The 21,663-nt window shown below is 44.1% G+C and overlaps 1 protein-coding gene across 2 annotated transcripts in view; it reads left to right on the top strand.

The window, feature by feature from the left end:
• Window positions 1-624: 624 nt before the first annotated feature.
• Window positions 625-21,663, top strand: part of TPP2 (tripeptidyl peptidase 2) — a 77,639-nt gene continuing 56,600 nt past the window's right edge. For both annotated transcript variants that reach the window (XM_044284652.1, XM_044284651.1), the window contains exons 1-14: window positions 625-833; window positions 3,332-3,460; window positions 6,100-6,195; window positions 6,395-6,499; window positions 6,594-6,718; window positions 7,908-8,071; window positions 9,981-10,135; window positions 13,250-13,326; window positions 13,413-13,540; window positions 14,481-14,580; window positions 17,179-17,327; window positions 17,781-17,896; window positions 18,384-18,552; window positions 20,490-20,647. In XM_044284652.1, the coding sequence (XP_044140587.1) occupies window positions 666-833; window positions 3,332-3,460; window positions 6,100-6,195; window positions 6,395-6,499; window positions 6,594-6,718; window positions 7,908-8,071; window positions 9,981-10,135; window positions 13,250-13,326; window positions 13,413-13,540; window positions 14,481-14,580; window positions 17,179-17,327; window positions 17,781-17,896; window positions 18,384-18,552; window positions 20,490-20,647 (1,839 nt within the window). In that variant the 5' untranslated portion in view covers window positions 625-665. The remainder of the gene's footprint in view (window positions 834-3,331; window positions 3,461-6,099; window positions 6,196-6,394; window positions 6,500-6,593; window positions 6,719-7,907; window positions 8,072-9,980; window positions 10,136-13,249; window positions 13,327-13,412; window positions 13,541-14,480; window positions 14,581-17,178; window positions 17,328-17,780; window positions 17,897-18,383; window positions 18,553-20,489; window positions 20,648-21,663) is intronic.

Here is a 21,663-nt window from a genome sequence, read left to right as displayed (position 1 = left end):
GGATGACACTGTCATGGGGTGGATCTGTGGATGACACATATAGCATAAGATGCTATACACTGTATGTGGCATCCACAGATCCCCCCCATAGCAGTGTCATCCACAGATCCCCCTCTCTATAAAAGTGTCATCCACAGACAGCTGGACTTTTCTTCCCTGTTGCGGTTTTAGGTATTGGGTAAAGTATCGCAGCATTTCGAAGCGTACTTGTGTAAATGTATCGTTGTGATAGCTGCCCCCCCTACTTTTGTCCTGGCCCCCAGTGTGCCCCCCCAAATTTTAAAAGCTAGAGACGCCACTGCTAGTTACCACCAATGTGGGCAAGATAAGCAGCTGCCAGACACGTGCACATCCAGTGCTGCTTATCTATGGGAGTCCGAAGGATCATGGGACCATTAGTATTCCGGTTTCCCTCCGTGAGAGATGCAGATAGCAGTCAGTATGCACTGGGCTCTGTAGACCTGCAGACATACAGATTATAAGTACATCTGTCATTGACAACACACGCGATGACCTGCAGGGGGCGCTCCCGGCATCCCGGAGGAAACCGAAAGCTCCACAGACCAATCAGCGTTGGGGAGGCGTGGCCTCGCGGCACTTCCGCCTTGCCTTGTAGGTCTATTCATTACCCCACCTGCTGGCTGCTCCTCCAGCTCTTCCTTGTCATGATCATGGCTGCCGGCTCCGAAGAACCCTTCCCATTCCATGGCCTGCTCCCCAAGAGAGAGACCGGAGCCGCTTCTTTCCTCTCCCGGTATCCGCAGTATGATGGCCGCGGCGTGCTGATCGCAGTGCTAGACACCGGGGTGGACCCGGGGGCCCCTGGGATGCAGGTACATGAGGGCAGCCATGTCTGCTACACTTCCTGTTGCTAAGACGCATCTGTTGTGTCAGATGAGGTTGGCACCCGGGATGCACACGATGGAGGGACTGGGCAGTGCCAGGGTGTCTTTAGTGTCTGGTGCAGGTGGCAGCCTCTGCATCTCACCCTGGTCTCCGCTTTCACTAAATAGCACAAAGCTTTTCTTTCAGTGCAATATATGCCCCAATTAATATGAAAGCCCTGGTGGTCTGTGGATGGCACAGGGAGGCACGTTTCAGAGCAGTATATGTCCCAATAAATGTGAAAGCCCTGGTGGTCTGTGGATGGCACAGGGAGGCACGTTTCAGAGCAGTATATGTCCCAATAAATGTGAAAGCCCTGGTGGTCTGTGGATGGCACAGGGAGGCACGTTTCAGAGCAGTATATATCCTAATTTATGTGAAAGCCCTGGTGGTCTGTGGATGGCACAGGGAGGCATGTTTCAGAGCAGTATATATCCTAATTTATGTGAAAGCCCTGGTGGTCTGTGGATGGCACAGGGAGGCACGTTTCAGAGCAGTACACCCTACTCACAAAAAAGGATATTTTGGCTTGTGGGTGAAATTTCAGGATGACCCTAAAATGCATTTTATTCTTTAAAGGTGGACTTAATGTGACCGTCTCTAAACTTTTGAATGCATAAGTCCAACTGTTCAATGTTTCAGTACTTTTTGCACAACTTGCTGTTCTCTAACAAGGAGCTTAACGGCAAAATTCACAACATGGTGTTTGATCCATAAGTCGCCCGATAAATTTCCTACTTCCATTAGAATTGGTATTCAAACAGTCCTCCTCATCATGCTGTTCACATTTTGACATCATGAGACCAAGACGACACCTAACAATTGATCAACAGTAGAGATGAGCGAACTTCTGTTTTAAGTTCGGCGTCTAAAGTTCGGGTTTGGATTAGCGGAGAATCCCGATCTGGAACCGGATATGGATTCCGACTTCCGTTGTGGTCCGTGGTAGCGGAATCAATAATCGGCCGATTATTGATTCCGCTACCACGGACCACAACGGAAGTCGGAATCCATATCCGGTTCCAGATCGGGATTCTCCGCTAATCCAAACCCGAACTTTAGACGCCGAACTTAAAACAGAGGTTCGCTCATCTCTAATCAACAGTACTTTGCCATTGAGGTTTCTAGAAGGATGTTCTCGGACAGAAGTGGCCGCAGAGAGACTGGAAGAGTCACAGGCATAGAAGTGGATGTCCTTTGGCCACATCCCACACTGATGACCGCTTCATTGTGAACAATGCCCTGTAGAACCGGATGATGAATCCCACACAACTCCAGGCACATTTAAAGGAGTTGATAGGTACCCTAGTGTCACGTCAGACCATTGAAAACTGTTTACATCAGCGTGGTCTGCGTGCTAGAAGACCTGCAAGGGTACCTGACCACAGGTGTCATCATCTTGCATGGGCCAGAGAGCATCTACACTGGACAAGGGACCAGTGGGCCTTAGTGCTGTTCACTGATGAACGTTGATTTACGCTGAGCAGAAATGATGGCCGCCAACGACATTGCAGACATCAAGGAGAGCGCTCTGCACCGTGGTGGTGGTGTTACAGTGTGGGCACGTGTGTCTAGTCCAGTGTTTCCCAACCACTGTGCCTCCAGCTGTTGCAAAACTACAGCTCGCAGCATGCCTGGACAGCCTTTGGCTGTGCGGGCATGCTGGGAGTTGTAGTTTTGCAACAGCTGGAGGCACACTGGTTGGGAAACACTGGTCTAGTCAATACAGAACTACATTATACTTTGTGACTAGCCCATTTTGCTTGAATAACATCATTAATCCAATCATTGTGCCTTTGCCAGGCCTAATTTCATCTTCATGGACGACAATGCACCAGCTCATCGAGGTCGTATCATTAGGGAATGCCTGCTGGAGACTGGGGTACCTCAAATGGAGTGGCCTGCACTTTCTCCAGACCTGAAAACCATTGAAAACCTATGGCATCAGCTAACTCACCATGTAGAGGCTCGTAACTCTGTACCCGAGAACCTCAATGACCTAAATTTCACCTGAAAGCCAAATATCCCTAACTTTTTTGTGAGTAGTGTATATCCCCAATGAACGAGGAAGCCCTGGTGGTCTGTGTGATCAGATGGCACACGGGTTACTCTTCTTAGCTAAGCCTATAGGGAAACCATAACGGAAACTTTAAAATATGGACATTTAGAAGGTATGAGGGCAGTGGTGGGCAAATGGTGACCCTTGTGGCCCTTGAATGCTCACCCTGTGGCTGTCCTCTTTCACTAAATTGCCACCCTATGACATCATGCAAACCCTAGAGAAATAGAACGTATTTCCTCGGTGCACCACCAGCAGGAAAAAACACTGTATTGTTTAACATGTGGATTCCCCATTGAAATCGATGAGGAAGTTCTGCATGTTTTTTTGTTGTGGATTTTAGAATGAAAATAATCAGTTTTATGTTTTTTGTTTTTTTTATCTCAGCAAACATCAGATGGAAAGCCGAAAATAATAGACATTATAGATACCACTGGAAGCGGAGATGTGAACACCAGTACTGTAGTGGAACCAAAAGAAGGTGTAATATTGGGCCTGTCTGGCAGAACCTTAAAGGTAGGTATCTTTATTTTCACATGTGTATTATATACTATAATACTGTAATATTATATACTTGTGCTGCATCTACAAGCAGATTTACAGCTGAAGGTGGTGTTTACCTGTACAGAAGTCAGTCTTAGACGTGGCATAAATGGGCCCCTCTAAGTTAGGCCTCATGCATGCGACCGTATCTGTTTTGTCTTCTGAATTTTTTTTTGCGGACCCCTTGACTTCAATGAGTCTGCGGTCCTTATTTTTCTGGCAAGTATGGGACATGTTCTATCTTTTGGCGGAACAAACATGCGACTGCAGAAGGCACACGGATCATCCATGTCCGTTTTGCAAAAAGATAGAATATTTCAGCAAAATACGGCCCACAGACCCATTGAAAAAAATGGGTCTGCAAATAAAGTGCCAACTGCACACGGGCTACATCTGTATTTTGCAGATCGGTGTGAAAGTATTTTCTACGTTCATGGCCTACTGCCTAGATGCCCACCACAGATGGGGCTGCACACTGTGTCCCGTGCACTTGCAGGGTCATTTCCTCCTCTGGCGTCAGACCAGACATATATGACATGTCCGTATGCTCAGAAAACCAGGAGACGCTGAGCTTGCAGATATAAGGGTATATCGTTTTAGTATTATTTCCCCTGTATCCTCATGTAACCATATATGCTGCCCGGACTGAAAGAGAAAGATTGAACATTTCTTGTATGAGTTGGTAAAATCGGGCACTTGGGACTCAAAACGTGGCTCCCGGGTCTGCTGTTTTGTTACATAAAAAAAGGCTAAATAAAGCAAAAGATAACATCTGTCTTATGCTCTCTCTTCCTATGCGGAGCCGACATGAGCGTTACAGATGGTGGCTCAGTGGTTAGCATTATTGCCTTTCAGCCCTGGGATGCTGGGTATACATCAGGCCAGGCATACCTGCAGGGAGTTTGTATGTCCATCCTGTGCACGTCCTCTGAGGGCCCTGGTTCTCCCCACCCTCCGAAAACATACGGGTAGGTTCACCGGATTCCTATGAAATTTGTACATATCTGGGATAGGGAAATCAGATTGTGAGCCACGGTGGGGACACGGACTGATGTAAGCGTGACCGTATGTACAACGCTGTGGAATCCTCTCTGGATCATAGACTGCAGTAATATGATGCTGTGCTACATGGATGTGCTTGGAAACCATTCATCAGCAGACTCTGTGTGCCAAGATCTGTCCTGAGGAATTGAGCAATATGTAGCACTCATTTTCCTGCCTATTAGGCGCGGTTGATATCCATCTTACAATGCATGCGACAGAGCCAATGCCTGCCCACCACAGGGTACCCCCTTATCCTATCCCTATGCCCACTTAGGGTGTATGTATAGGTGTTTTCTAAAGCAGACAACCCTTTTATGTTGCCATCTATATTGATGGGAGTGAGAAAATACCCATTAGGTCTCCTGCATGCAACCGTATCCTTTTTACGCTCTGCAACTCGCGGATCCACAAAATACGGATGTGGTCTTTGTGCATCCTGGACTTTTCATGTGCTCCATTGTAGAAATGCCTATTGTTCACAAAACGGACGACAACAGGACATGTTCTATAATTTACAACACAGCCACACAGATGCAGGTAGCACGCAGATAATATGCGTGGGCTGTCCACATTTTTTGAAGCCCTATAGAAATGAATGGGTTCACATTCGATCCTCTCCTGAGGATAAGTCATTCATGTCTGAATGTCTGAAACCCCCTTAAAGGGGTTGTCTCACAACAAATATTACAGTTTTCAAACCAGCACCTGGATCTGAATTCTTTTGTAATTGCATGTAATCAAAAATGTTGTTTAGCTACTGAATTATTCAGTAACTCGTATCTTTATAGCGCCACTTAATTTCTTAGGCTACTTTCACACTAGTGTTCAGGGCTCCGCTTGTGAGTTCCGTTTGAAGGCTCTCACAAGCTGCCCCGAACGCATCCGTCCAGCCCTAATGCATTCTGAGTGGATGCGGATCCGCTCATAATGAATCAGCCTGGCACCGTTTGTCCTCCGCTCCGCAGGGATGTCCGCCTGGCTGTGCGGAGGCAAACGGATCCGTCCAGACTTACAATGTAAGTCAATGGGGACGGATCCGTTTGAAGTTGACACAGTATGTGCCCATACACATTCAATAGCTGTCGGACGAACAGTTGTTCTGACAACTATCTCTAGCGTGTTACTCGCTTTCCCATACACGTTTAGCCAGCTAAATGCATCTGTGTAGTCTACGGGGAAGCGTAGAAAGCTACTGCTAGACATTTTGGTGTCTGCTTATTTCTTGAGAGAGCAAAAGGATTGGTCAAAAATATTCATTTCGCCTGATCTTTGTCCCCCATCATCTTATGTCGGGAGAGAGTCAGGAACTTCCTACAAACCTTAGTGTGTTGGCTGAACCCACTGTTCTCACCGGGTTTGGACAACAAAAGACTCATTATTATTGAAACTAATATGATTCTAGGTATGCATCTCCATGGTTTTATTGTCTCCAGTTGTGGTTTTATTCTTGTATACCTTGTCTGAATTTTCTTGTTCACTTCAGTGTTGCCAAGAATCCTCAGTAAAAATCCTGTGTCTAGAGAAGAGGCCAAATGAGAAACTAATTCTGTGTTATTTCTTAACCATAGATTCCCATAGGCTGGCAAAACCCATCCGGCAGATATCACATAGGTGTGAAGAATGGTTTTGATTTTTATCCAAAGGCACTCAAAGAGCGACTCCAGGTAATCGCTGGGGATGACGGGCAGTGCTTGGCACAGGTCATGGGTTGGGCTGTGGTTATCATATGAACCTTGTCATGCATTGATATCATCACTTGATGGCAGTTTCCAGCATGACTTCTCAGATGTTCATTATCTAGTATAGAGTGGTCAGGAAGATGTCTCCTTACTCACAGTAACAATATTCTTTCTACAAATGTAGAAAGAGCGGAAGGAGAAGTTGTGGGATCCAGTTCACAGAGCTGTACTAGCAGAAACTTGCCGGAAGCAGGATGAGATTGACTCAAGTTCCAATACTCAAACCTTGGTATTTATTTTCCTTCCTCTTCAAAAAAATTTTTTTTTTTTAATTTTTTTTTTACCTTTTTAATCTTGTAATGAAATTTCCTTTTTTTGGGTAGGTGGGAAAATTGATTAAAGAAGATATTCAAAATCAAGTTGAAATACTGAACATAATTGAAAAAAAATTTGGAGATCCCGGCCCTGTATTTGACTGCTTGGTGTGGCATGATGGGGAGACGTGGAGGTATGGCATGTCTTAAGTGTATCAAATTTGCACACAGGATTTTAAGAAGACGCAGTGATGTGTTCTAGGAGCTATCCAAGAATGACAAGTTATTGCATAGCCACAGATTACGTGATAAGTGTCTGATCAGTGGTGGGGGTGCAGCCTCTGTGACCACCTACCAGTCATGAGGGGAGGAGCTGAGCATGTGCACTGCCATGCCATTCGAACTCCCTGAGATAGTCCAGCGCTGTACTTGTCTATTTTCAACAGTTTCATAGACTTTGAATGGAGTTATTTTCTTTACCTGTTCGCCATTCGAACAGGGGATCCCTGTTGTTGTGATTGGTGGGAGTCCTATTGACCAGAACCCCATGTTCAGGTGCTTATCACATATCCTTTGAAAACTTAACAAGTTCTCATTCTAACCGTAAAGTAGAAATTTTAGCAGTTTATACCTGTACAATTATTAGTGACAAAAAGAAGGTACACATGTAAAATATTACCTTAGATGTAACAATAGTGGTTCATGACCTAACGAGGAAATAATTCTAACACTAAAGCATGAAGCTTGGTTTATAAGGTATGCTCTTGTGTGAAAGGGGTATTCCCATATTGGATATATATGGCACATCCACAAAACATGCCATAGATGTCTGACAGGTGCAGTTCCAACCTATAGGACCATGTCTGTCTCCAGAATGAGGCTCCTCTGACCTCTGTCCTCCCTGGAGAGTTGACCTCCCAACCAGTTATAGAGCTGAATGGATGGGTGGCTGTGTATGTGCTCCGCTTCCTATATTAACTTATTTTGGATTTGTGATTTTGGCTTTTTCTGTGACTCCTATACTCGACTGTGGAGAAAGCCAGGAAAATCAGTGGCCACTTCTTCTCTCCACACCTCCGCGCCCTCTACTATTTAGAAACCGGGGCCCCCTGAAGGAAAGGAACGCACACCATGCATGCGTGACGTGCTCTTCATTCATTTATATGGGAGCAAGCACACTCTGCTACTTTCGGAAGTCCTATAGAAATGAATGGAGGGTGGCTGTGCGGCTGCTCTCTGTTAACTTTAAGGGTCCTGGAGATAAGTGCGGGTCCTACCTCTGACATTGGTGGCATATGCTAGTGATATCCCTCTAATGTCTGAGGTGACACAAAAGTCGCTTTTGATGGTCTCTTGAATTATCATGTGTTTGCCCTCTTACAGAGCATGTATGGACACCAGTGAGTGTGGCGATCTTGACTGCTGCACAGTTTTAGGAAGTTACCGAGAAGCCCAAGAGTATGCATCATTTGGTGTAACAGAGATGCTCAATTATTCAGTGAACATTTATGATGATGGCAACCTGCTTTCAATTGTAACAAGTGGAGGTATGTTTTAATGTTCCCTTATTAATTGTGGCGGAAGTCATGAAGTTCCCAGTTGGAACATTTGGTAGAAAGACTGCAGATTTCATTTCTGGAACCGTACTGCAATATGGAACTTCTTCAGTTCACATTTTTCCCTTCCCTCTGACAGCACCCTTGGAGAGACTGCCTCCTTCTCCCTTGGGCTAGAAACAGAAAGTAGAATTTTTGAAGGAGGGGACCACCCCACACAAACGCAGATCCCCAGTTCTGTTTCCTGTCCTTGGAAAACTGGAGATATCTCGGATTGTTCCTACAGAAAGCTGCTGCTGTTCAGTCAGAATTGAGATCCTCTTGGGTTTCCACTGGTCACCTAAGCCTCCATTAGAAGCTGCTGCTTGAGTCTGGAACCTCCTCTCCCTGTACCTTCTGGCTTTTTATTTCTTAGAGCTTTATGGTTTTATTTAGGTTTCTAAAGAGTCATCTAAGAGGTCCTCTAAAGCAAAGGAGAGACATTGTGCTGTTTGCAAGTGAAACTTGTCATAGTAAACCTTTATTTCAAGCTTGCTTTGGGAGGTTAGTAGAGAATGAGGCCACTTCCTTGATAGATAACATTAAGGAGATGAGCAGAATGGAAGTGAAAGAATCTATCCGTAGCTTGCTTAACCAGCATCCAATTGGGTGTGTGCAGTCTGCCTTCTAGTGACAGTGATGTATGGTTTGGTTTGGAGGAGGAAGTGAGTTGCAGTCTGCTGGGGAGGATTCATTGGAAGATGAGTTGGCATTGAGGTCACTTTTTCCAAGGAAAATATTAATGTATTGGTGAAAGTGGTGAGCTCCACCAAGGATGCAAAAGAACCACAGTCTGTGCAGGGGGTTGGGGCCAAGAAAGAATTTTTAAAAATTTTCCCCCCTGCTCATTAAATTGTTCAGGCCGTAATATTTGGAGAATGGAAAAAGCCTAATAGAAAGTTGTTTTTTTTTTTTTTTAAAACCAGCAGCAGTTAAGAGAAAGTACCCATTACCCCCATCTTCTTCAGTCCCACTTCCCTTGGATTGACAGGGCTAGTCTTCTAGTGCCTTCTGCTGTCTAAGCACAGAGACCTGTATTCTCCTACCTGCACTGTATCTTCTGGTCTTTGTGCTTGTTCAGTGTTTCTTCTGCTGCACTCCAAGCAAGTGCCGAGACCGGTCTTTCTGGGTGGAGTTTCACAGGCAGTAGTCCCTCCATAATTCTTCTTGCCTACTCTCCAAGGAGTACCGTCATTGGGTGGAGGGGAAAATTTAGGTTTTCCTTGAGCCTTTGACTAGGGATGTGGGAGGTGTTCCCTCCCGATTCTAGTTCCTGTTTCCTGTCCAAGGGTGAAGGAGGTGGTCTTTCTAGGGGTGTTGTCATAGGCTGTAAGTGTAATCGAAATTTTGCTTTTTGAACTTGCTCAAGTTAAATACAAACTCTAACAGCAACAGCGAGTGTGATAAAAGAATAAAGGAGGTCATACCTGCCACTTTTCTTCTCTGCCACTTTCAGGGCCAGGCTCTGGTCCGGCATGGCTGATGTAATCTTCCAGGCAGCAGCGGCGGCGATGTTCCATGCACAGTAGGTCTCTGTGCAGTTACAGGCCTCAGCAGTATGTGACATATTAATACTGAGCATAGTGATTGGCTGCAGGGGTGATTTGTGCACAGAACGTCATTCCTGCACCAAGTCAAACCAAAGACTGGTGAGAAGGACTGGAACAGGACTGCTTTCTCACTCACTGTTGCTGCAGGGATTTCTAATTAACTTGGAAAAATCCCTTTCGCAGGGTAGTAGTTCATGTACATATGCAGTAGTATAGTTTAATGGTGTCCTATCTTTTGGATCTCTGTATGTTTTCTATCAAGCAGAAATGATTTAGAAGCCTGGTGATAGATGTCTTACTGTACATTACAGGTGCCCATGGAACTCACGTGGCCAGTATTGCAGCAGGGTTTTTTCCTGATGAACCAGAAAGAAATGGTGTTGCTCCTGGAGCACAGGTTCTAGCAATAAAAATTGGTGACACAAGACTGAGCACAATGGAAACTGGGACAGGACTTATAAGAGCGGTATGGCTTCTATTCTCCCAGGCTATTTTGTCTTTTGTCTCTCTGGGTTCTTGTCAGACGTAGCTCCGCATCATCAAGGTGTGGTGCAGGCATTGGCGTATGGTAGCTGGCAGTGCCCTCTGGTCTGCTAGGAAACTATGCAAATATAATACTTTATTTTTATTTTTTTTAAGACACAGGATGTTGATGCAGGATTGACTCAAGCTTTCATATGTTTAGTTAAAGACGTTGTCCCATCTAGGCTTTTAATGGCTGAGATGGGAATAACGCCACAGTAAGTGCCAGCCCGGAGATTCTGAGTTACAGAAATGGCCTGTGCTCTGCAGCTTACAAAACTTCCATAGCAGTGAATGAGAGCTATTCAAACTGTGTTTTATGACGCGTTAGGGTTGCACCGGGTATCGAATTATCGATACCCAATTGATACTTTTCTATCAGTATCGATTCGATACCTGGATTTGCCATTTACCGACACTAGTCTGCGCTACTGCACTTGCTTTAGGACTTATGGAAACAGTGGAGCACCGTCTGCTTGGATCTTTCTTTTAACTCCGGCCATCCCCAAACACAAATGGTTATTCTCATCTCTGCTATGTAAGGCTAAGATGGGACAATCCCTTTAACATATTTTTATATCTCTTTCTACCACCATAAAATGTATTCTCCAGTTCTAGACATATCCCAGTTACCAAGACAAAAGTAGTAGGAGCTAGAACCCACAGCTGAACGCACAGCGCTGGCTGCCAGCAATTATCTGTGGTTTAGTGTCCAAAACGTGGCTGCATTACGGCTGTCTCGGTATGGCTTAAAGGGAGTCTGTCACGTTATTTTCACCTATATAACAGCATTGCCCCACAGAAGATTGCAAATGCATTTCAGACATACCTGTGTGTACGTTGTGTCTTTATTCCAGGTCCAGGAAGAGCTCTTTTATTCTACTGAAAAAAAGTCTAAGTGCCCAGCTGGGTGGACTTTGCATAGGGCATTGCTGTTTGATATGACAGACTCCCTTTAAAGAAGACCTGGCAGCATGAAATGCAGTGCAATCTGCAGGCAGCTTCTTATAGGGCAGGAGGAGCTGAGCAGAGTTATGTACAGCTTTCACGGAAAAGATTCAGTAAAACCTGTAACTTGTACATTTTATATCTCTGCTTTTTTATTTCATTGTTCATGTGGGAGGTGTTATCAGTGATTGATAGTATTCCCTATGTAAGATCTGTGCCGACGCTAGTCCACCGTGCCGCCGGAAGTCCACTCCGACCCCATTCGCTATAATAGGGGTGGACTGGAGGTCCAGCCGCAGGAGGGCCAGCAAGCCAAGAGGAATGTTTGCCTTGCTGCAGCCGGACCTCCAGCGGCACGGTGGGCTAGAGTTGGCACGGATCCGGTAGGCTGTTCTCCCGCTGGAACAGCCTGCCGGACCCTGCTACCGCAAGTGTAAAAGTAGCCTAAATGTGTATACAGAGATGGCTGTACACGGGGGTGGTATTATCAGTTATTGATGGTGTTCTTTGTGTAAGTGTGTATACAGAGATAGCTGTCAGTCACTGATGGCTGTACACGGGGGTGTAGGGGTGGGCGATATATGCGATATGGACGATATGAATCTGTGCAACGATACAGATTTTGTCCACATGCTTCAAATTATATTGCAATATAGATTTTGGGCCATATTGCCCACCCCTACGGGGGTAGTATTATCAGTGATGGCATTCTCTGTGTAAGTGTGTATACACAGATAGCTGTCAATCACTTATAATATCTCCCCCCTAATGAAATCGGAGAGGAGAGATCTAAATGTCTAAATTACATGTTTTACTGAATCCTTTCCCACAATCTGCTCGGCTCCTTCTCCTATATATCCTAGTTCCTCTTTAACTCGTATAAAACCATACACAAGTCTGCCAACAGGTATAAAGTCAGGAGTCGCATACACTGAATGAACCGCAGAGGAATACACGTACACCAGGAATACATGGTGAGGAGCGATACCAACTCCTGTATACAGCAGTTCTATTCATCTTAATACAAATGTAAATCACGTTTCAGAGAACAATCCTCTATGATCAATACACAGGTGATATCCTATAGTCATGTTCAACGTTAGGACACACCACCCACACTTGTAGATCATTCTTAGCGTCTCGGGGGATCCTGGATGATGTCTGTTCATTGGAGACCTGCAGGCAGTCATAGCTTGCATGCCCAGAGGCATCTGGGGAGTGAGTACAAAGGTAATAGTGCCACCCCTAAACCAATGTCCCGACCCTTAGTGTAGAACCAGCCCCAATAACTGCATTAATAGAACTGCTGTATACAGGAGTGACTTGATTGTGTAAGTGTACTGGACTATTTCTGATAGCTGGTGTACATGTATTCCTCTGCCTTTGATTCAGTATAAGAGACTGTTAGCTGATTTTGGCTGTATCTGAGTGTTCTAGCTGTATGTGCGGTTTTATCCTAAGTTGCAGTCGTTCTGGACTTCCGTGCGGCGGTGGAACAACAGTGCCTGCTGGGACTCCTAGATGAGGAACACTGGCAGTACAATACACGAATACTGCTGTGTAATTCTGTTCCTTGCACGGAAATCAGCTGCGTTGAGATCTATAATAATAAAATCCCTGTATGAGTGCGCTGTGTCCGTGTGTGCCTCTCCAGTTTTGCACTAGGCATGTGCGGCGTCCAATCAGGACACAACGCTCCACACGGACACAGCTCTACACACAAGTTTCCCTGCAGGGTGTCACCCTATAGGCAAACCACAGCTCCCCCGCCGCCGCCCGCTCCTGCTACAGCTCCCCCGCCGCCGCCCGCTCCTGCTACAGCTCCCCCGCCGCCGCCCGCTCCTGCTACAGCTCCCCCGCCGCCGCCCGCTCCTGCTACAGCTCCCCCGCCGCCGCCCGCTCCTGCTACAACTCCCCCGCCGCCGCCCACTCCGCGGGGGGCGGTGTTGATCGGCTGGAGTGCGGAGTAATGATTGCTCTGGGCGCCGGCAAATTCTAGCGCCCGTTATTCTAACGGCATAATGTCTAGTATGAGATAATTGTCTTTAAAGGGCAGCAATCCTTTCATCAGGGTTGATCTGACTTCAAGTCGTTTATTTCTATTTCACAGATGATTGAAGCAATAAAATATAAATGTGACCTCATCAATTACAGCTATGGGGAAGCCACTCACTGGCCGAACTCTGGGTACGTCTCTGTTTTATACTATCGCTGACTGGAAGCTTTGCACATCTTCCCTCCTTGCCTTATATATTTGTATTCTTGGTTCTTAGGAGGATTTGTGAAGCAATTAATGAAGCAGTATGGAAAAACAACATCATTTATGTCTCAAGTGCTGGCAATAATGGCCCGTGTCTATCAACTGTTGGCTGTCCAGGAGGAACGACCTCTAGTGTCATAGGTGATTTATTCTTTTATTACTACTAGTATACATTGACTGACATTTCTTGAGAAGTATACAGAGGTGGTGTGCCTTAGTATTAATATTAAAGTGGTTTTCCCTGCTGCCTGGATGTGGTCAGACCCATGGACACAGCCGACTGTTCTGTGCTACGCGGTTCCTGCAACTTGTGGGATGTTTCTGTAGTTCCGACCACATCCGGGTGAGTCGGGGGGGAGGGGGTCAATTCTAGACATGGGTCTTACCTTTTCCAATCTGACGTTTATGGCATATCCTGTAAGTATTCTATAAATGTTTATTAATCACAGCTCAATAGGAAACTGCATGGAATACAATAGTAACCTTCTACTGCGTTATAATATACAGTCCATCTGTCTCGTGGTGCCTCCTAGTCTAAGCTGAAACACATTCTCTCAACAGGGAGAGGAGAAAAAAATAAAGCGTGCTGCTCTGCTTCCTATAAAAAATATTTATTAAAAATGTACATAAAACCATATAGATAAAAGACAGGCTACGCGTTTCAGCGGCGGGCCGCCACCTCTCCAGCCTGTTGCAACTGAAACGTGTAGATAGTTAGCTTCTACTTGTATTTCGGATCTTCTGGAGGAACCTGGCGAACAAATGCAGCAGCCTGATCCATCCTCTCTACAGTAGAGACCACTATTACCTAGTGTTGGTCCTGTTTGCACAACACGATCCAGTAAGGTATACTCACCTTAAGCCCCTATCGGGGACCTTTGCAGTATTTCACAAGGGAACACCCTCCGTTTTCCTAGTCTAAGCTGCGATTGTGTCTTTTTCTTATTTTTCTCATTACTTCCTTCTTGACTTTATAAGAAATTATGAGGGGCCCCTAAAAGTTTCCCACTTTTGCCTATTGGATTAAAGGACTACAATTTTCAGCAACTTGTGAAACATTTATGCATTGTCTTCTCTTCAGGAGTTGGGGCGTATGTTTCTCCGGATATGATGGTTGCAGAATATTCCCTCCGAGAAAAGCTACCTGCCAATCAATACACTTGGTCTTCAAGAGGTCCTAGGTATGATTCGCAGAAGTATTCACTGGTATTTTACTCTAAAGTTAAAGCGCTCATGTCCGCTTTGATTTGTGCTTATTGCTGGGTTTCTATGTATCTGAGGAATTTACTGTTAGGATCCACTTCCAATTGTTTGAAAGGTGACCCGTGTGCTTACGAGTGTGTGTTGTGTTGGATGTTTTTAGGGGCTTTGTGGGACAAGTGTACCCCGTGGGTCTTGGCCTGTGATACCTGTTGCTTTCACTCCAGCAATATAATTATGATATATTGGCAATTGACTCTTGTATGAGTTATCTGAAAATGTCTTTGGTTCTTTTGTTGGGTATGCATACTAAAATATTAATAAAACCTTTAAAAATTTTTTTGAATATTTAAAAAGATCACATATAAACCTGGGTCTTTTAGACACAGACAACTAACGGTTCTTCCTTCCCAAGATGTTGTCGGAGATTATAGAAAACCTATCTGTCCTTTATACTTTCTCTGCTTTCATGATCCACTCCTGATTTTGGCTTCCAAAACTGCATCAGGAAACCTGACCGTGTGGTCGTACAGTCAGCATACAAAGAGCAGGGAATGTAATTAATTCATTACAAGTTTTACTGAAACTTTTCCCATAAAACATATATCAATTTCCACAGCTTCTCCTGCTCTATAACCTGCTGCCCACATATAGACAAGTTCCCTTTAACCCCTTCACTATGCGATTTTTTTTTTTTTTTTTTTTTTTTTTTTTTTTTCATTTTACATTTTCTTCTGTCTTCCTTGAGCCATCACTTTTTTTATATTTCCGTTCACATAGCTGTATGGGGGCTTTTTCTTAGCTGAACAAGTTGTACTTTCTAATGCCACCATAAATTATGGCATATATTGTAGTGGGAAGCGTTAAAATAAATTCCAAATGGGAAGGGGGGGGGGGGGGGCGAAATTCCTCCATTGTTTTACGGGTTTTGTTCCCACAGCGTTTTGTTTGTGGCAAAACTGACCCATGGCCTGCATTTTCTGGGTCAGTACGATTACAATGATACTCCATATGTATAGTTTTTTTAATGTCTTAATAGTGTAAAAAAATAAATAAATTATTTTTTCTAAGCCAAATTTATATCACAATATTCTGACCCGCATAACTTTTTTTTTTTTTTTTGTAGTTATATCTACTGAGCTTTGTGGGGGCTAATTTTTTTGCGGGATAAACTGTCGTTTTTATTGATGCCATTTTGGAGTGTGTGACTTTTTGATCACATTTTATTACATTTTTATTTTTATTTTTTTGGGGTAAGAGAAGCGATAAATGGAAAATTGGCTATTTTTACCTTTTTTTTTATTTTTTTTCTGTTCCCATATTGGAAAAATATTTTTATATTTTCGGTCGCGTTGATACCCATGACGTTTATATTTTTTGTTATTTAGTTTTTTTATTACATGGAAAGGGGGTTGATTAAACTTTTATATATTTAATTTTTTTAGATTTTTATTTTTTGTAATGATTTTGAAGTTCATATGAGCCTAAAAAATCTATTAAAATTTTTTATTTTGAACAATCATGTATTTTTAAAATGACTTTTACTGTCTATTGCTCACTTTTTTTATGTTGGCCATCTGGTGGCCAAAATAAGAATTGCAGTTTTGAATACTCTTGGTCTCTTCAGCAAGACCCGGGCCATTCAAACAAGTTACTGGCATCCCCATTGGTCGTACAGGATGTCGGTAGGATTCCCGGAAGCACGAGCTTGATCACGGCATCTAAAGGCTTTAATTACAGCGATTGGCATGGTCGGTCGCGGTAATTAGTGGCACGTCTCTGCTGTTTGAAGCAGCAGAGACCTGCCAGCCATGACGCCTGCTGCCCATGCGAGCGGGCGCTATGTTTGCCTATCGCTCCAGCGCCGTACATGTATGGTGCTGGTATCAAAAGGATTTAAGACTGTACAATTAATACCTCATTAACACGTCCTTGTTTTGGTCAAAGATTTTGAGCCAAAACCATGTGTGACTCTAAACCCAAAACCAGGAGCAGATCTTTCCCTTATACCTTATGTCTGTGGAGGCTCCAATCCTGGTTTTGGCTCACAATCCCTGTGTGAATGAGGCTTTAAGGGGCTCTGCACTTTCATTTAACTGATGATCTATCCTCTGGATAGATCATCAGCTTCTGGTCGGCGGGAGTCCTACACCCGGGACCCCCGCCGGTCAGCTGTTTGAGAAGCGCCGCTGCCTTCTCACTGTTTACCGCCAGCCCACTGATGTCACGACTAGTATCAACTAGCGTGGGCGGGGCTAAACTCCATTCAAGTGAACAGAGCTTAGCCCCGCCCACGCTAGTTGACAAGACTTGCTCAGTATTTTGCATCTGTATTTTGAAGCCAAAGCGAAGAGCAGGATGCGTATCACACAGTGGCAACATCAGGAGAATGGAGAAGACATGTGTATGGGGGTGGGGGGTGGTGGGGATAAAGGTAAGACTTGAAGCTGTGCTAGTTCACATAACTATCAACTTAATTGTGGTCATAATGGAAAAAAACCCAAAAACATTATAACAAGTATAAGCTAGAGAATGTCCTGTGATTACTGCTGATTTTCTATTTTTTTTTCTGCAATCAGTATTGATGGATGCCTTGGAGTCAGTATAAGTGCACCTGGAGGAGCCATAGCATCAGTTCCAAATTGGACCCTGCGTGGCACACAGTTAATGAATGGAACATCTATGTCTTCTCCCAATGCTTGTGGGGGCATTGCACTAGTGTTATCAGGTAAGTTCGGCTCTCCATTTTTAGTATTTCTCTGCTCTGCTAGTCTGTATAGAAGTGGGATCTCAATGCACTACACATGGTAGATGTGCAAGATGACTCAGGGTAATCTTCTAAACAATATGTCCCACTTCCCTGAATATCTCCAGTGCTTAAGGGTCCATTCACACGTCCGTTGTGTATTGCGGATCCGCAATACACCCGGCCGGCACCCCCCTATAGAACTGCCTAATCTTTTCCGCAATTGTGGACAAGAATAGGACATGTTCTATCTTTTTTGTGGACCCGCGGCCCGGAAATGCAGTTGTGGAGAGCACATCTCTTCCGGCCCCATAGAGTATGAATGGGTCTCCACCCGTTCCTGATATTGCGGAACGGATGCGGACGTGTGAATGGACCCATATTCTATCTATTCACTTTTTATCTTCTATCTTTTTTTTTCCTTCTGTTTCTTAGGTCTTAAAGCAAACGAAGTCCCTTACACTGTTCATTCAGTTAGAAGAGCTCTTGAAAACACTGCTATGAAGACGGAAAACATTGAAGTCTTTGCTCAAGGACATGGCATTATTCAGGTTTGGGAACTTTTAGAGCTCACTGGGGGCAATGTTTTCTGGCATAGAAAAGTTTCCTAGTCCAGTTTTGTGCCACAATTTGCATTGCCACTTTTGAAAAGGGGGTGAGAAAGAGAATGTGGTTAGGTATGTAAATTCGTTTAAAAAAAAAAAGTCATAAACTCGCTCCAGTAGGTGGGTGGCAGAAAAAAAACAAACAAAAAAAACTGGATTACCATTTCTATACAAGGGTTAGGTTTAAAGAAGCACAAAATTCTACAAATAACTTGACATTTGATAAATTTGGCCAACGTAGTTAAACAGGTGCAATAAGAATGAACTACAAAATTTCCGCACATGAGAATTTGCTCTCATTGTTCCGTTATTTTTCTTTTTCTTTATGTGCAAGATGATTTTTAGTTATGTTCATATAACACATTGATTATTGTAGGGGGACATTAAATTCTGCATGCAAGCAGAAACGTCACATTTTATTTTGTCTTTCTAGGTTGACAAAGCGTACGACTACCTCATGCAGAATGATTCACCAACCAGTAAGATAGGGTTCACAGTTACAGTGGGAAATGGCCGTGGAATCTACCTCAGGGATCCAGTACAGGTTGCTGCCCCATCAGATCATGGTGTAGGCATCGAGCCTATGTTTCCAGAAAACACAGGTGAGGGGAACGTATGATAAGATTATATATAAAAACTAGACTTTTTCAGACTTTCAGGGTGATTTTTTTTCTTACATTACACAGTATTTGCCGGGTCGGACTGGTCCACCAGAGGATCCTGACAATAATGAACTCCTATTAATGTACTTTCACACTTGCGTCAAAGTTTTCCCGTATTGAGTTCCGACCTAGGGGCTCAATACTGGTAAAAAAAAAGAATCAGTTTTATTCTAATGCATTCTAAATGGAGAGAAATCCGTTCAGGTTACATCAAGAGGTCTTCAGTTCAGTCCTTTTACGGTATTTGGACGGAGTAAAAAACGCAGCATGCTGCATTTTTCTCTCCGGCCAAAAATCCTGAACACTTGCCGGAATGCCGGATTCAGCATTTTTTTTCCATTGGAATGTATTAGTGCCATCCGCCATTAAAATTGCTGCATTGACGGATCCGGTCTGTGCATGCGCACACCTTTTAAAAATGTAAAAACATTTTTTTACCGGATCAGTTTTTCCAGATGACATCAGAGAGACTGATCCGGTATTGCAATGCATTTGTGAGACGTATCCGGATCCATCTACAAATGGTTTCTGTTTGCATACAGATTGATGGATCTAGCAGGCAGTTCTGGCGACGAACGCCTGCCGGAATCCAGCAACGCAAGTTTGAAAGTACCCTAATAAAACATGGCCCTTAGGCCTCTTTCACACGAACGATACAGATTAGGTCCGGGTTCAGTGAATCATTTTGCAAGCAAGTTCAGTCAGTTTTGACTTTAGTTGTTCAGTTTTTTCCGCGCAGGTGCAATGCGTTTTGATGCATTTTTCATGCACGTCATAAAAAAACTGAAGGTTTACAAACAACATCTCTTAGCAACCATCAGTGAAAAACGCATTGCATCCGCACTTGTTTCCGGATGCATTACGTCTTTCACTGAAGCCCCATTCACTTCTATGGGACCAGGGCTGCGTGAAAAATGCCGGATAGAGAACATGGTGCGTTTTTCACGCAACACAGAACTAATGCGTGAAAAAAACGCTCATGTACACAGACCCATTGAATTGGATGGGTCCGGATTCGGTGCGGGTGCTATGCATTCACGTCACACATTGCACCCGCGCTGAAAACTCGCTTGTGTAAAAAAGGGGCCTTAAGGTCCTAAATACACAGAGGATGGGCCCACCAATCATTTCCTCTGGTAAGCTCAAGGGACTTCTGTATGACACTGTGTGTACCCAAAATATTTTAATGGTGTTTAAGAATCAGCCTGACACACTGTGGCGCTATAAGCATCCTTGCGATCTCCTTCAACTTTGCCATTTCTTGCGACAGTGATGTAAAAGTGTGGAACGCCAGAGGCATTATTTTCCATGTCAAAAATTACGTATGTATTTTTTGGATACATATACTGTAAAATGTAACAATTTCTCCCTATTGGCATCGACTTGTAGCGTGCTGTGAGTTTAAGGAGGACTTTTTATCTGTTTTACTTATAGGAGCTAAATACCTATACTTGCCGCCACCAGTTTATTTTATTTATTTTTTAAACCGCCCCTTTTCCCCGCCGCGCCCTTTTGACGTTCTCTCTCTCCTTCTCCTTGGCTGTGCTGTGATCCAATCACATCGGAGAGCGTCACAGCCAGGGAGGAAAAACCTCTGCTGTGATTTGGATCACGGCACAGCCAGTAAGAAGGAGATGCCCATTGAGAAACCCTGGCGTCTCTTCCTCCCTGTACCGATGCTCAGTATTGGCATACTGAGCGCAAGAACTTCAGGGGGGGGCGTAGGGATGATGTTTTAAAAATCCCAAAAAAACAGGGGGTACCCTGCAAGTACAGGTATTTAGCTCCTATAAGTAAAACGGATGAAAGGTCCTCTTTAATTTCTGACTTTCTGTATACTTGTTTCAAAAGAGAAATCAATTATTTTTAATTGACAGATACCTCTGAAAGGATTGCCCTCCAACTTCACTTGGCACTTGTCTCAAGCGCTTCCTGGCTTCAGTATCCCAGTCACTTGGAGCTAATGAACCAATGTAGACATATAAATGTCCGTGTGGATCCTCGTGGTTTACGTGAAGGAGTGCATTACACAGAGGTAAAAACTCACACTCCTCTTTTATAAAAAAAATAAATAAATAAATGACAACTGGGTAAGTGTAGGGTTGAGCCTTCTCTGATGACTAGAGAAGTGGATGGTCGGGTTTACGGTGTTGGCTGGGTATGTAAAAGGTGGGGCTTATGTTGACAAGTTGGGAATGGATCTGCAGCTAGTGAAGTGAACATTATTCTACTGAAAAGGAGAACGAACACAGCCTCAAGTGGTGTGTATAACTGTTTATTTGTGCACATTTACAGTTCTTTTCTAGCATTCTCAAAGGAGACAAATTAAAACCATAACATATTTATTCCCAAAAAGTTAAAATCGCTCCAGTGGCATATTGTAGGACCATTCAGTAGTCGACGCGTTTGATCGTCCAGCTGTCTTAGGCCCCTTCCACACGAGCAAGATTTCCGCACGGGTGCAATGTGTGAGGTGAATGCATTCATTGCACCGCACTGAATTCGGACCCATTCATTTCTATGGGGATGTGCACATGAGCGGTGATTTTCGCGCATCACTTGTGCGTTGCGTGAAAATCGCAGCATGCTCTATATTGTGCGTTTTTCACTCATGGGTGCTAGGAGACTATCGGGATGGGGACCCGATCTTTATTATTTTCCCTTATAACATGGTTATAAGGGAAAATAATAGCATTCTTAATACAGAATGCTTGGTAAAATAGGGATGGAGGGGTTCAAAAATAAAAAATGTAACTCGCCTTATCCACTTGTTTGCGCAGCCCGGCTTCTCTTCTTTCTTCTTTGATGACCTGGGAGGAAAAGGACCTTTGGTGACGTCACTGTGCTCATCACATGGTCCATCACTATGGCGATGGATCATGTGATGGACCATGTGATGAGCGCAGTGACGTCACCAAAGGTCCTTTTTCCTCCCAGATCATTAAAGAAGAGAAGCCGGGCTGCACAAACAAGTGGATGAGGGGGGTTTCGTTTTTAACCCCTCCATCCCTATTTTACTTAGCATTCTGTATTAAGAATGCTATTATTTTC

Source organism: Bufo gargarizans, chromosome 3, assembly GCF_014858855.1.
Source record: "Bufo gargarizans isolate SCDJY-AF-19 chromosome 3, ASM1485885v1, whole genome shotgun sequence".
Taxonomy (NCBI): Eukaryota; Metazoa; Chordata; class Amphibia; order Anura; family Bufonidae; genus Bufo; species Bufo gargarizans.
The sequence above is the reverse complement of the archived record's forward strand: the minus strand, read 5'-3'. Positions and strand labels throughout refer to the sequence as shown.